At 44.4% G+C, this 15,035-nt stretch overlaps 2 protein-coding genes across 5 annotated transcripts; both read left to right on the top strand.

Moving 5' to 3' along the window:
- Positions 1 to 2,480: 2,480 nt before the first annotated feature.
- Positions 2,481 to 9,346, top strand: LOC6595647 (E3 ubiquitin-protein ligase Su(dx)). Of its 3 annotated transcripts, none has more exons than XM_026988240.1 (7): positions 2,481 to 2,541; positions 2,645 to 2,821; positions 5,558 to 5,904; positions 5,971 to 6,113; positions 6,172 to 8,237; positions 8,305 to 8,503; positions 8,577 to 9,346. In XM_026988240.1, the coding sequence occupies exons 3-7, from the start codon at positions 5,646 to 5,648 to the stop codon at positions 8,844 to 8,846; spliced, it is 2,937 nt and encodes a 978-aa protein (XP_026844041.1). In that variant the 5' UTR covers positions 2,481 to 2,541; positions 2,645 to 2,821; positions 5,558 to 5,645; the 3' UTR covers positions 8,847 to 9,346. The 3 variants fall into 3 exon arrangements, with proteins under 3 accessions (XP_026844041.1, XP_026844040.1, XP_026844042.1); XM_026988239.1 differs by having other exon boundaries at positions 2,485 to 2,541; positions 2,624 to 2,821; XM_026988241.1 differs by lacking the exons at positions 2,481 to 2,541; positions 2,645 to 2,821 and adding an exon at positions 2,972 to 3,117.
- A 1,718-nt stretch (positions 9,347 to 11,064) lies between these two features.
- Positions 11,065 to 13,589, top strand: LOC6595703 (kinetochore and Eb1-associated basic protein). Of its 2 annotated transcripts, none has more exons than XM_026988555.1 (4): positions 11,065 to 11,152; positions 11,209 to 11,346; positions 11,411 to 11,575; positions 11,646 to 13,589. In XM_026988555.1, exons 1-4 carry the CDS (start codon positions 11,094 to 11,096, stop codon positions 13,069 to 13,071), a joined length of 1,788 nt encoding a protein of 595 aa, XP_026844356.1. In that variant the 5' UTR covers positions 11,065 to 11,093; the 3' UTR covers positions 13,072 to 13,589. The 2 variants fall into 2 exon arrangements, with proteins under 2 accessions (XP_026844356.1, XP_026844355.1); XM_026988554.1 differs by having other exon boundaries at positions 11,206 to 11,346.
- The last annotated feature ends 1,446 nt before the right edge of the window (positions 13,590 to 15,035 follow it).

Below are 15,035 nucleotides of genomic sequence, written 5' to 3'. Positions count from 1 at the left end.
CATAAATAGCCGAGATATAGCCTCCCGAAAGCTTGGATGTGCACCATTAAAATACTGGTTTTCTGTACGCTATATCTCGGCTATACGGCAGCCGATTGGGGCGCGGCATGTCTCTTCGTGATTGGGAGAGTCCTGCGAATCGATTGCCATCGGAAAAAGGGACATCCCTTTTTTAACGATTTTCGCAAAAAATCATGATGTAACCATCATTAAATTTTCAAAAAAGCGGCCTCATTTTCGTAGTCGAGATTTTGATGCCGTTTGACAGTCTCGATCCTCACGGTCCTGTGAGAGTTGGTCCTTCACCGATCGGCCCATAAATTGCCGAGATATAGCCTCCCGAAAGTTTGGATGTGCACCATTAAAATACTGGTTTTCTGTACGCTATATCTCGGCTATACGGCAGCCGATTGGGGCGCGGCATGTCTCTTCGTGATTGGGAGAGTCCTGCGAAACGATTGCCATCGGAAAAGTGACATCAATTTTTTCACGATTTTCGCAAAAAATCATGATGTAACCATCATTAAATTTTCAAAAAATCGGCCTCATTTTCGTAGTCGAGATTTTGATGCCGTTCGACAGTCTGGATCCTCACGGTCCTGCGAGAGTTGGTCCTTCGCCGATCGGCCCATAAATAGCCGAGATATAGCCATCCATTTTTTCACGATTTTCGCAAAAAATCATGATGTAACCATCATTAAATTTTCAAAAAATCGGCCTCATTTTCGTAGTCGAGATTTTGATGCCATTCCACAGTCTGGTTCCTAATAATCCTGCGAGAGTTGGTCCTTCACCGATCGGCCCATAAATTGCCGAGATATAGCCTCCCGAAAGTTTGGATGTGCACCATTAAAATACTGGTTTTCTGTACGCTATATCTCGGCTATACGGCAGCCGATTGGGGCGCGGCATGTCTCTTCGTGATTGGGAGAGTCCTGCGAATCGATTGCCATCGGAAAAAGGGACATCCATTTTTTCACGATTTTCGCAAAAAATCATGATGTAACCATCATTAAATTTTCAAAAAATCGACCTCATTTTCGTAGTCGAGATTTTGATGCCGTTTGACAGTCTCGATCCTCACGGTCCTGTGAGAGTTGGTCCTTCACCGATCGGCCCATAAATTGCCGAGATATAGCCTCCCGAAAGTTTGGATGTGCACCATTAAAATACTGGTTTTCTGTACGCTATATCTCGGCTATACGGCAGCCGATTGGGGCGCGGCATGTCTCTTCGTGATTGGGAGAGTCCTGCGAAACGATTGCCATCGGAAAAGTGACATCAATTTTTTCACGATTTTCGCAAAAAATCATGATGTAACCATCATTAAATTTTCAAAAAATCGGCCTCATTTTCGTAGTCGAGATTTTGATGCCGTTCGACAGTCTGGATCCTCACGGTCCTGCGAGAGTTGGTCCTTCGCCGATCGGCCCATAAATAGCCGAGATATAGCCATCCATTTTTTCACGATTTTATAATATAATATAATAATAATATATAAGTATAATAAAACTTGAGTTCGTCAGTATATTTACGGTATATATTGAAAATGAGACGGTATATATCGGTGCTGTTTTGAGGGTTATACTGTAGAAATACTGGTTTTCGCCGCGCTCCCATGGTATTTTTGTCAATTTCATCAATCTACTAATTTAATTTTCAATGTTATATAGAAATCCAATAAAAGCAAGTATTTCGAATAGGCCAATCATGTATAGAATTGATTCATCAAGCGTACAAAATTTAATGGGCATGGCTAAATGTTCTATATAGATAGTATTTTTCAACGGAACAAAGAATTGGTCGTTTTTTGAATCGCATTTAAGTTCGCCGCAGTTTGCTTTTGCAACAATGAGTCTCATTCCATACACAAACATGTTGCTAATTCCATGCACACATACCCTGGGGGAAATAGATGTTATAGAATTGTGAATACGTTTGTCTTCCAAGGCTCAGTAGGTATCAGGATCGATATTAATATATACAAGATACTAATAATGTACTTGAATATGTCTAAAGAATATCAATTTGAGAAAAGGTGTAGATAAATTACGTTTGATCTTCATATAAAATTAACAAAATAGGGTGTACAAAGGCTATACACGCATCACGTCCTCAAATACCAGCAACATTGCGACTCTTTTTTTTGTTGAACTTTTTCGTTTAACCCTTTTTTACAATAAATACAATAAAAGCAAGGATTAAAAACTATCCAATCTTGTAGAAAATTGATTCTTTAATCGTATAAAATGGCTAAATGTTCTATATAGCTAGTAATAATCGACGGAATATTAAAAACGAGGAATATGTAAAATAGAACTTGAGTTCGTCAGTATATTTACGGTATATTTTGAAAATGAGGCGGTAGTTTTTGGTATATTTCTCACGGTCGGACGGTATATTTTATAGATAAGCCCGCGGTCACACTGATTAAAAGTGGAAAGTGCAGAAATTAAAATTTTACAAAACAAAAAACAAGGTAAATAGGATAGCAAAAATGACGAGATGGCTTCGAAACGAATAACAAATGACGCTCCGTAGGTACGGTACACCTGTGACTTGTAAGCTGGCAACGAAATTGCTGCAAAACCAAAAAAAAAAACAATAACAAATAAACTATTAGTTCTACACTATCAAATAACAGAAAGTACGCAGCGGAAAACCATCTGCTTTGCGGATAAACGTGCAACAAATACGCAACGCAAAGCACATCCAAGAAAACCAGGCCCAGAACCCACCAGCTACCAAACCAGCAATACACACGAGCACACACACATACAAATTATAGGAGCAGCAGCAGCAGCAGTAGCGCCAGAAGAAGGTAAGTGAAAAAAAAAACGCCAGACCCCCAGTTAGTACACATGAAAATGGAAATTGTTTGCAGGCATGCAAAACACCTTTGTGCATTGGAATTTCCATTTGGGTAACATTCTCCAAGGTGTTTTGTTGGTGTTTCTGGCAAGGGCCGGTTCATACCCTGCCGCGACCTTTGCCTCAATTACAAACAAAAAGTGACACACACACACACACACACATGTGTGGATGCATATGTGTGAGCGAGGGAGCAGCTTTTTTTTGGCGTGCGTTACATGACCACGAATATTTGTAACTGTAATTGTAAGTAGCGGCGTATGTGTGGGTGTGCAAGTGTGAGTGCGCTAGTGCGTGTACCAATCGGTCGATACTCTATTTCTATATGGAAGCGGCAGCGTCATGGAAGTTCAAGTTGATACGAGTGTATATGTGTGTGTGTGTGTGTGTAGTTCAGGTGCACTAACGCTGATACCACCCCCTCACCCGCCGGCCGCTAAAAATGCATTTTGTCGCTTGATTTATTGACAACTTCAGCCCCTCTGCCCTGGGAGCACTGCGGAACCCGGGCCCGCCAGCTGTTGCAACTGTTTTTGTGTCTGTCTCCCTCTTTGCGTCTCGCCTCGCTGATTACACATTTTCGCTTTTCCTGCTGCTAGTGCACTCACTCTGCCCATAATGGCCGCCGCCGCCTGTGCTTCCCTCGCAGATAAGTCCGTCCCCTATCAGGCGACTCTTCGATTCTTTGTTTTCAAGTATTTACTATCACCATTACGGAGTAAGCGGTATTTCTGAGGGTATATTGTATTGCTCGTGCAGTATGCCACACGCGTTCTAGATCTAGAATATTCTGCATGAAGCATGCTAGATGGGGCATCACTCATGAATCATCATTTGTGCATGTAGATGTATCTGACAATCAGGAGATCCACAAAAACGACCTACTCATACAAAGATTCTCGTTCGAAAGTCGGAAGACTAAATGCTAGCGAAGCAGAATTTTGCTTGTAGAATTTGCTGAATCCCAGATAAATTACGCCTCTAGTTAGCGCTAGAAAAGCTATAGAAAGTTGCTTTATCAGCCATTAGATACCCATCCATCCATCCATTACAATCCGATTTTCTTATAAAATGAATAGACACAGAATATGTACAATGATTATAATTAACACCCATATAGAGCGTTTTTTGATATTGTTATTATATGAACTGTATTTTATACATATGTACATCCGACGTTTTGTTGATAAGATTCTCTGCACATAATATTTGCCCAAGATAAAGCTGTCAAAGCATAGCGAAGGCCAGTGCTAATTGCATTCTAAATGATGTGCCTCTCTGCTGTTTGCATTAAATATCAACAAACCAAGCAGACTTTGTTCGAAGCGCTCTACAATTGTAATCACAGCTGTCTTTGGCGCCTCTCAACATGGTTGACCGTTTTTCATAATTGAACAAACTGTCGTCGTTGCCTGGCACTTGACACACACTCTCCCACAAAAATATACTTGTACATACGTCTGTCTACATTTCTTCACGTGTTCTCAGAAAACTTTTGAGGCGATATCGCCGACCATTGCATTCAATAAACAACAGAAGCAAAAGCAAACGAAGCAGCAATCAAATCAATATGCAATATGCAATGTCCATTCAACAATCGAAACTGTATAGGTACTATGGTTTACCGTTGTTTCCCACACCCTCCCCCCCTTTTGCTGATGAGTCACACCATCGGCCCCCGCATTACCGGAGTATTATACAATCTATTGTGTATGTCCATTGTGTCTGCTCTACTGTGTGCTGTGTGTGCACTGCCTGCGGCGTGTCTGGGTGTTTGCTATCAAAATTATGGATGACCAGGCCCATTGGCTGGGGAAAATGTACATTGTATACCGTGACAGCCGCAAATTAAAGGCGAAAAATTAATAGCATGAGGTACGGTGCTTCACAGAACTGTGACCGTAAGTAGGAGGGAGAGGGGGAGCTTAAGGTTTCACTTTCAATAGATCGATGTGGTGTTATTAATAATGGGAAAACTTAAGATTTTATCGGTAGTTTATGGACAGTCCGTCTCAGACCAATAAGTCTGTGAAGCTCTCTAGTTTGCTCTACTTGTTTTAGGCAGATATCCGCCCCAAGAGGGCACTCCTATAGGATATCTTTTAATATTCCTTATCCTTATCCATCGAGAAAGGGCTTAACAGGGTACAGTGACATGTGCTGAGGCCTGGTCAGTGGTCTTAGATTTACACGTATCTGAGGAATAATCGAAGAAATCCCAACAGAATTCTCCAACCAAACTTCAGAGCTTTGCAAAAAAAGAGAAGGCTATTTTTTTGTGGGGCCATACTGTCGTATAAATGTACATACTATACATCAGCTACTATAGTTAAACAGAGTTTATCTTATCGGTATTCGCTTTCATAATGATATACAGAGCTTTAATTATCTCCAAAGCTGGCAAAAGATTAAAGCCTTTACGTGATCTAAAGAGCAAACCAGCCAAAAAAAAGAGTTTTCCAGTTTTCGCAGCGTAATTTTGTTGCAACGGAAGTGAGTTTGGTTTGCTGAAAATGCACTTTAAAATATTTATAAGAATAGAAGAACCTTGAACTCCCATTCGGTCGGAGCCTTCACCTGCATAGTCACCACCAATCTTATCAGTTGTTATCAATTGGGGGCTTTTTACGAAATTGGTGCGAAGTTCGTTCAACATTTCACATTTTCTGTGTGTTTCTTTTTGCAGCACCCGAAGGAGCAGCGTCCAAGGAGTCAGGAGCTAGTCGCTAGCCGGGAGGAGACGACCAAACACACACACACAAAAAGCGACACAAATGGCCGATGGAAATGGGCTGCCAGCAGGTGCAGCTTCCGGTGCTGGTGGCATCATCGAGGGCGGACAAACATTAAACTGCGGTGTGGCCACAGCCACCGTGGGCAATCCAGCGGGTGTAAGTGTGGGTGCCGCAAGTGGCAGCAACAGCAGTGCTAGCAACAGCAGCTTGAGCAGCAGCAGTGGCGGTGGTAATGGGAGTGGCGGTGGCGGTGGCGGCAGTGCTGCCAATCAAGGATATCATCAATTAAGCGTGACAAGTGAGTCTCAAAAGAAGAAAGAAATTCAATCAGAAACCTCAAATCCTACATTTCTTTGCTTTGCAGTCGAGGAGGCCTCACTGCGCAACAATGGCTTCCTCAAGCCAAATCCCTATGTGGAGCTGCTGATCGATAGCAAAAGTAAGCGAAAGACGGATCAGGTCAAGAATAGCTATCTCCCCAAATGGAATGAAGAGTTTACAGTGCTGGTAAGTGAACTAAGTAAAGCTCAAATAAGTGAAACTCACCCATTTGCCATCTTTGTAGATCACGCCCCACTCCACGCTGCACTTTAAGGTGCTGGATCATTCAAGTTTCCGCAAAGATGCCATGCTGGGGGAGCGCATCATCAATCTAGCCCACATCCTGCAGCACTACAACGGCCGCTGTGAGTTCCTGGAGCTGACCATCGATCTGTTTGTCACCTCCAAGTCGGACAATCGACAGACCAAGAGCGGCGAACTTGTGGCCATACTCAACGGATTGAAGCTGGACATGAGCAAGCTGCAGGTCCAACAGAATGGCAATGCCGTCCAGGCGGTGAACCCGGCTTTAACCGATCCAGCCGCAGCTGGCCGTAGCTGCATGATCTACGGCGGAGTGAGGGCCAGGATGCGGCTGCGCTCAAGCAATAGCAATAGCAATCCGGAGACACTCGCCAATCGTTCACTGGGAGCGAATGGTGTGGATACCAGAGCGGCCATTCTAGGCCCACCAGTGTGGGAGCAACAGCAGCAACAGCCGCCGCCACAGCAGCAGCAGCAACCCCTAAGGATGGTCAATGGAAGCGGAGTAGGAGCAGCGGCTGTGCCGCAAACAGCACCCTATCCTCAACAGCCGCCAGCACCAGTTGTGGCGCCGCAGCCCAGGCCCATGACCCAGGTCTATGCCAATGGCGTAATGCCAGAGAATCCACCCCCGCCAGCTGGTGTCTACATGCCAGCGGGACCAGGAGTACCGATGGATCAGCAGCAGGCGGGCATTGGACTGCCTGTGAGTCAGAGCACAGATCCCCAACTGCAGCCACAGCCGGCGGATGATGAGCCGCTTCCCGCTGGCTGGGAGATACGCTTGGATCAGTACGGACGTCGCTACTATGTGGATCACAATACCCGTTCCACGTATTGGGAGAAACCCACGCCGCTGCCGCCCGGCTGGGAGATACGTAAGGATGGGCGGGGACGCGTCTATTACGTGGACCACAACACACGGAAGACCACATGGCAGCGGCCGAACAGCGAGCGCCTGATGCACTTCCAACACTGGCAGGGACAGCGCGCGCATGTAGTGTCGCAGGGCAATCAGCGGTACCTTTACTCCCAGCAACAGCAGCCGACGGCAGTGACCGCCCAAGTGACGCAGGACGATGAGGATGCGTTGGGTGTGCTGCCCGATGGCTGGGAGAAAAAAGTGCAATCGGACAATCGTGTGTACTTTGTGAACCACAAGAATCGCACCACCCAATGGGAGGATCCTCGCACGCAGGGCCAGGAGGTGAGCCTGATAAACGAAGGCCCCCTACCCCCCGGATGGGAGATACGCTATACGGCAGCGGGCGAGCGTTTCTTTGTGGACCACAATACGAGGCGCACCACCTTCGAGGATCCGCGACCGGGTGCACCCAAGGGTGCGAAGGGTGTGTATGGCGTTCCGCGTGCCTATGAGCGCAGCTTCCGCTGGAAGTTGTCGCAGTTCCGATACCTGTGCCAGAGCAATGCCCTCCCATCGCATATCAAGATTACGGTGACGCGACAGACGCTCTTCGAGGACTCGTACCATCAGATAATGCGCCTGCCCGCCTACGAGCTGCGTCGCCGCCTGTACATAATCTTTCGCGGCGAGGAGGGTCTCGACTACGGTGGTGTGTCCAGGGAGTGGTTCTTCCTACTGTCGCACGAGGTGCTCAATCCCATGTATTGCCTGTTCGAGTACGCCAACAAGAACAACTACAGTTTGCAGATCAATCCCGCCTCCTATGTGAATCCCGATCATCTGCAGTACTTCAAGTTCATTGGACGCTTCATTGCCATGGCCCTGTACCATGGACGGTTCATCTACAGCGGCTTTACGATGCCCTTCTACAAGCGGATGCTCAACAAAAAGCTGACCATCAAGGATATCGAAACAATTGATCCCGAATTCTACAATTCGCTCATTTGGGTAAAAGACAACAACATTGATGAGTGTGGCCTGGAACTGTGGTTCAGCGTGGACTTTGAAGTCCTCGGACAGATCATCCATCACGAGCTGAAAGAAAATGGCGAAAAGGAGCGTGTGAACGAGGAGAACAAAGAAGAATATATAACGCTTATGACGGAATGGAGGATGACACGGTAAACTATCAGAAAGGATGAACGAGAGTGATTTGGTTTTCACTTGGTTTTCTCTTTGCTCTTTTAGTGGCATTGAACAGCAGACTAAAACCTTCCTGGAGGGCTTCAATGAGGTTGTACCATTGGAATGGCTCAAGTACTTTGATGAGCGCGAGCTGGAGCTGATCTTGTGCGGCATGCAGGATGTGGACGTTGAAGACTGGCAGCGCAATACCATCTACAGGCACTACAATCGCAACTCCAAGCAGGTTGTCTGGTTCTGGCAGGTGAGTGAACCCCCAGAGGGTTTCTCGTTCCTCTACTTATTAAATCCGTGTGTGTCTATCTCCTTCCACATAGTTTGTGCGTGAAACGGACAATGAGAAGCGCGCCCGTCTGCTGCAGTTTGTGACGGGGACGTGTCGTGTCCCTGTGGGTGGCTTCGCCGAGCTGATGGGCTCCAATGGACCGCAGCGCTTCTGCATCGAGAAGGTGGGCAAGGAGACCTGGCTTCCGCGGTCGCATACGTGCTTCAATCGATTGGATCTGCCGCCGTACAAGAGCTACGACCAGCTGGTGGAGAAGTTGACCTTTGCCATTGAGGAGACTGAAGGCTTCTGCCAGGAATGAGTGGCAGTTGATTTGTGGTCGGTTTGTTGATTAATGTTTAATTCCAATTGAGCGCCTGTCCCCCACCCCCCATACACCCATCCTCATATCCTTGTGAACGAACGTCCATGGTTGCGTTGATATAGTTACTGTTATTATTATTACGTTTACGTATAAATATGTATATGTATTACTTTGTATACACACAGAAACACTTTTTGTATGTCGTGTCTATATAATTCCTATGTTCGCTACCACCTAAAGATCTGTAATCTGTAATCTATAATCTATAATTGTTTACATCCCGCAATCGCATCCGAGTGTTGAGTATTTTGCCATAAGATTGCAACGACCCCTACCACTCCCCCGCTTCTGATCCTTTGCTTCTAGTTCAATTTTACAACGAGCCCTGGTCCCTGGTCCCTCGTCCCCTGCCCCTTGCCCCCACTTACTGTTGCCCTATAATTGCATTGTAAATAGTTTGACACGAAAACATATACACCGGAAAATTGTTAAAGAAAGGGGAACTTTTTGGGTTTACTAGCCGCCAAGGTGCAACTGTTTTTAAAATGTTCAATTGTTTAACGTCGTATATACACACAAACACACACACATCACAAATACTATATATATTTATATATAGAACTATATTTTAAATATATATATCCCACACAAATACAGAGAGGAAGAGAGAAGAGGCAGAAGATATCGTGAGATGAAGAACACCGAAGAAAACACACCGCAAATCGTAACAAAATATGTTTAGGGTTTTAAACAGGCAAACAAAATACACTTAAATCAATAATAAATTCAAATAGCAATAATTGTTGTTAACAAAAGCTAAACAAGTAGTGAAAGAGGAGGAAAGGAACGGATCAACGGGAGCGATATGTATGTATACGTATATATAATAATGTATAATACCCTCTTCGAAGGGGTACTATAACGATAATGATTATACTCGTCGTATATTTGCATGTGAGCGAAGAAGCGTTGATTGTGTACGGATTACATATTATATATATATATGATATATATTATATATTAAATAGATTTTATTTAGTTTAATGCAATGTGTACTGTATTATATAAAATAAATGCAAAATTATTTAGTGATATACGAGACGGTTTCTCAATGGTTTATACCTCCCTTGGGGTATGTCCAAAAATCCACTCCCGAACATCTGCTTAGTCAACATCTAAATGTGCTGATGCGGCAATAAATGTAATTATTTTAAGCGCATTTCTGGTATGCGCCAGCCTGGCATTGCATTTTTAATGTCTCGCAATTAAAATGTATTACGAAATATGCGCGGAAAACACTGGAATTTCCGTGCCAGAGGACGAGAACCACCCAGCCACTAAATCGGTTACAGAATCCAGCCACAAATGGAGGGAAGACCCAGTGATAACATCATCGTTATAGTTACATCGGGGCGTGGCCTAACCTACATTTTTCCCCCGAGTTTTGTGTGGGGGCAAGGGAAATTTAACAAGCTTCTCCATTATTTATTGCGGTTAAATTGCAAAAACGCAGCAGTCAAAACAACAACAGCAGCAACAAAAACACAGATAAAAAGTCAACCACGCCCCAAACAACACGAACACCTTTTGCCACTTTTGTTGTTGCTACTGGTGCTTGTGCTTGTTGCTTGCCGCTGGGAATGGAATGGAATGGTGTTCGGCTCCAGGATGCTGCAGGCCCCCGTCGCTTGTATTGTTTTGTAATTATGCCCCTCGAAAAGGGCAGGAACCATGGTGGCGTGGTGGCTTGGTGGTCGCCTCTCAGCGTGTGAGGAGGAGTGTTTGCGTTTACACCTGGGAGCGCCTGGTAGGTGCAACCAATTTTCACTTTCATTCATGATTTATGCATTTGTAGTGGGGCCTGGGCGTTTCGCGTTGCCTTGCCAACGGATACAATTTTTAAAGTTCATATAAGCTAAGCGAAGTGTGGCACATAATTGGTGGAAAATGCAGTTAACCAGACCCCAAATTCCATGGATATGCCATTGTTTGACTGCGCATTGCACTGCATCGCATATTTGCATCGTTTTGTGTAGGTCCTTTGTTTAAATGCTTCCTGATGTGAAACCATTTAAATTCAACATTTAAATTGAACGGCGAGTATTGTTATCGATAGCAGGCGATCTTTTGCCATTCACAGGGATGATCAGCTGTCGACAGCTGTCGATCGTTTGTATTTGTTGTTGGTGGTGCGCCACAGATTGAATTGTGAAAATTTAGATTAAAAAACACCGCAAGATCAGAATGGATGTGCCTAAAACATCTGCGGATTTGTTGGATATACCCAGAACACCAGATATGCGGTTGGTAGCAGTTCGTGTACTTGGAAATAAATGTAACATTTTCGAGATTTCAGCAGTTCTCCTGGTAGGTTTGCACTGATTTCGGAACCGCGTCCGCTGCGTACCAAGGAACTGCTAGAGAGACAGCGGCAGGCGAACCGCACAGCATCATGCTCTGCATCGAAAGTAGGCCAACAAAAAACTCCAGAGATGCGGTTAGTAATAGTTCACGTACGTGCAGATCAATGTTTTAATATTCTAAATTCTAAATTTCCGCAGTTCTACTACTGAAAGTGCTATATTTTTGGAACCGATTCCGCTGCGCACCAAGGAACTGCTAGAGAGACAGCGTCAGGCGTCATCTGCATCCAGAGCAGCCCGCACACCATCCTCTGCATGCGGAAACATGACAGACAGAGACATACCTAGAACACCAGAGATGCGGTATGTAAAATGTTTCAACAATGTGAAAGACAAAGCAAAGTTTGATGCCAAAAACTGTTTACACCCATAGCTGTCCTAGCATCGCAGTCATACCCTGCTCAGAGCCGCAGCCAGTGCGCACCAAGGAGCTACTGGAGCGATGGCGTAGGGTAGATGAGAGAGAGAGATGTCATCGCCCTGCCTCCGCATCGAGAATAGGTCGCCAAAATCACAAATCCCCAATACCAGGCATCACCACAAACAGGCTGTTGGTACCCTCCATTGGTTTCTCGTATCCCAAGCAGCAGCTGTTGCCGCACACATCCACATCTGCATCGCCCTACATAACCAAGTTAGGCATAACAAAGCGACGGCTGGAGTTCCGGCACGACCAGGGCAAGGAGTCGGTGGGGCCGAAATTGAAAAGACTCACAGCCTATCTCCAGCACGAGCTGGAGGGTTGGGGCAGTAGCACGGAGCAACGGCTGCGCCAGATGACTATTGCGGACTTTGTGAGCATTGTGAGGCATTTGTTGCCCCTCTCTGGGGCAACGGTGGGGTCGATGAGTAAGGCCTGCTATGCGGAGCAGCTGATTGAAGCTCTGCAGCAGCTCAAGTATCCCAAGAAGGTGAACAGGACCTGGCTGTTGATGCCGGGAACACAGCATGTCATCGGTCATGTACTGGACCTGCTGGACTTTCTATTGGATTTTGCAGTCGGCACAAAACGGGATGCGATTTGTGTGTTTCCCTTTGTCGGAGACTCGTTGGATGATGAGAAAACCTTTGTGCTGATAGCGAGGGATTACCATCTGTGGCAAGGAGAGGAAAACAGTCTTCAATTAGAGCAGCATAAGCGAAATGAACTACTACGGGAATGTTGCAATTCCAATGATATCGCTGCTCTCCAGCAGGAGTTGGAAGCCCTAGAACTAGAGCTTAAAGAGGAGTTGAAGTTGAATACGGTTACGGATCAGCAGCAGTTGGTACAAAAGGACAGACTTCAGCAAGAGCTAACCAACTGCCAGGATGAGCTGAAGTCATTATTGGCCGAGTCCTCGGATTATGAGCGGAAGTTCAGCCATTTGTGCACTGAAACCTGGCGAAAGAAGAAAGTCCTGCAGTCCCTACAGGATCGTGTTCGAAGCCAAAGGTGCAGCTACCAGGATTATGCTAGATTGCTGGACCTACAAGCCGAGCGCTCCGATGAACTGCAGGTGTACCGTCGGCGGCAACAGGATATTTTCGAGCGTCTGAGCATCGCCAAGCTTCGATGGAAGCGCTCGCGCAGGAATCTAATGAACAGCATCGAAGCCTTCAACGTGAAAATGCGGAACATTGAGTACTCGTTGGTGTTCAAAGGAAGCTGCCCTAAATCCCTGCAGCTGCCGCTGTATCCATCAATGGAGGAGATACAAGAGCGACTGGAGAAGCTTAAGCAATGGCGCCACCTTATGGATTCTACTGTGGCCAAGACAGGCTGCTTCAGGAAGCCTCTCGGCGAGATAAAGAGTTAGTTAAACAAACGCACCAGCACACTCACATTCACATTCTCATTCAACTGAATCTCATACGAGATTAATTTAAGCAAATATTTGCGTGTTTCGTAATTTTCACTTTGAGCCAAACATCAAGCTTGGAGCTTAGTTATTTCTCCTTGAATTTCACAGATTTATTTAATTGAATTTGTCAACTGTATGCCACAGTAAGCCCCGCCCTTCCTCCTGTGTACTGCCACTGCCTTGATCCCATGGCCTGGATTTAAGTTCATGTAATTGACATTTGAATGAATCATTGGCAATAGTTGTACTCTTTCCAAAAGAGAATAGCTCTTTGGATAAGCGGAAAGATAAAACTCGGCAAGCTATAAAATGCTCTCCTATGGCAATATTTGTATGTTAAATTTTTAAATGAAAATTCAAGCTTAAGTTCAACGATCTCTTACGCACAAAAAATGATAACTTAATAACCTTAAATTGTATTCAACTTCGTACCTTATTCAAGGCAATTCGCTTTGTTTAAATAAAATTTTCCAGAAGCTATTAAATGTAAAAAACATACAATATAATTTTAACGCCACATTCCTGATTTATTATACGGCTAATGATGTAAGTGTATTTCAAGGGGAACCCTCATAAAAATTAACTTTTTCCGCTTCATAATTATTGTCAGTCAGCGGTTGGTGGGGAAGAAGTGTTCCTTGTGGATTGGCATTAATTTACTGGTCGGGGCTCAGATCTCAGGACCCTGCAAGGCTGCTGAAGAGGATGATGGGAGGAGAAAGGAGGGTTGGATTCTGCTAGAGGGTGCGATTTATAATGCGTCTGTGTTTGTGCCCCAGAGTGGAACTAATAATCATATTACTCAGCTGGAAGATATGCAAACCCCAGCGACCGACTTTGCAACTGTTGCAGCTCTCACATATACATATATATTCGTATATGTGTATGTAGGTATATTGTGTGGCAATTAAACAGTGAGCTGCTGCATAAATTATTTTCATTGCCACAAAATGTTTAAAGCCTTTTGCAAATCCAAGGCAAGGCAAATGCAAGCAAGCAAGGAAGTGTAATAAAATACATGAATTAGTGTAATGGAAATGTGAAAGCCAACAGCAAACAGTAGTACAATGCAAAATTTTGAATGCAAATTCCCGTCCAAAAACAACAATGCCCCCGCCAGAAGCCCCGCCCAAGAAAACATACAACATTTTGCGCAAATTAAACAATAACATCAACTGAAGCAAAAACATACTATACCCCAAAACCCGTACATCCACAAAAATATGCATTTTCCGTGCCAAAGCTAAAGAAAATGTTTTGTGTTGTGTGTGTGTTTGTGGTGGATATGCCCAGATTATAGTTAGTTCCGAGTCTCTCCAGACTCTGGGAAATAGTTATCTGCTCTGAACTAGAGTGTCATAACTCGCCCCCGAATATGGGATTGAGTGTGGGTGTATACGCATACGAATACGTATGGTATATGTATGGTGTACAGGACAGGTGGACAGGTGAAGGAAAGTAAGGTAAGTGAGCGTGTGGATGGCATCTTTGGGCGGTAACCAAAATAAGTTGAAAGGATATACATATTTCAAATAATCATTTCGACTATGAGAATTTCCATTAATCATATTTATCTAATTGAAATTTATCATACAGTTGAAAAGAGATCCTAACCTATCCTTTTAAAAACTGCAATGTGTAGAGTTCAACTGAAATATTTTCCATATTTGCTTATGTTTGCACTCATTAAAGTAAAAGTAAAAAGTCCAAGCGTACTGCTTAAACATATTAAAAAAAAAATCAATTTTTCACAGACTTTAACCTGTTATAGAAGCCTCATATGTAAGGGTGACTATATGATAAATATAATGAATATAAGCCAACAGGAATATATTTTTAATCAGATCTTGGATCTAGTCCCGAAACAGCGATAGCATAGTAGGTATGTAGTTCTTTCTTCCTTTTACCAGTTGCATACA

Source organism: Drosophila persimilis, unplaced genomic scaffold, assembly GCF_003286085.1.
Source record: "Drosophila persimilis strain 14011-0111.01,24,50 unplaced genomic scaffold, DperRS2 tig00000191-arrow-pilon, whole genome shotgun sequence".
Taxonomy (NCBI): domain Eukaryota; kingdom Metazoa; phylum Arthropoda; class Insecta; order Diptera; family Drosophilidae; genus Drosophila; species Drosophila persimilis.
Note: the sequence above shows the minus strand (reverse complement) of the source record. Positions and strands in the feature narration are given on the sequence as shown.

Coding starts and splice junctions, on each gene's coding strand:
- LOC6595703 (XM_026988554.1), top strand. CDS start 11,094: ATGGATGTGCCTAAAACATCTGCGGATTTGTTGGATATACCCAGAACA. Junction 11,153..11,205: donor CCCAGAACACCAGATATGCG/GTTGGTAGCAGT, acceptor TCGAGATTTCAG/CAGTTCTCCTGGTAGGTTTG. Junction 11,576..11,645: donor CCTAGAACACCAGAGATGCG/GTATGTAAAATG, acceptor TTACACCCATAG/CTGTCCTAGCATCGCAGTCA.
- LOC6595647 (XM_026988240.1), top strand. CDS start 5,646: ATGGCCGATGGAAATGGGCTGCCAGCAGGTGCAGCTTCCGGTGCTGGT. Junction 6,114..6,171: donor ATGAAGAGTTTACAGTGCTG/GTAAGTGAACTA, acceptor CCATCTTTGTAG/ATCACGCCCCACTCCACGCT. Junction 8,238..8,304: donor ACGGAATGGAGGATGACACG/GTAAACTATCAG, acceptor TTGCTCTTTTAG/TGGCATTGAACAGCAGACTA.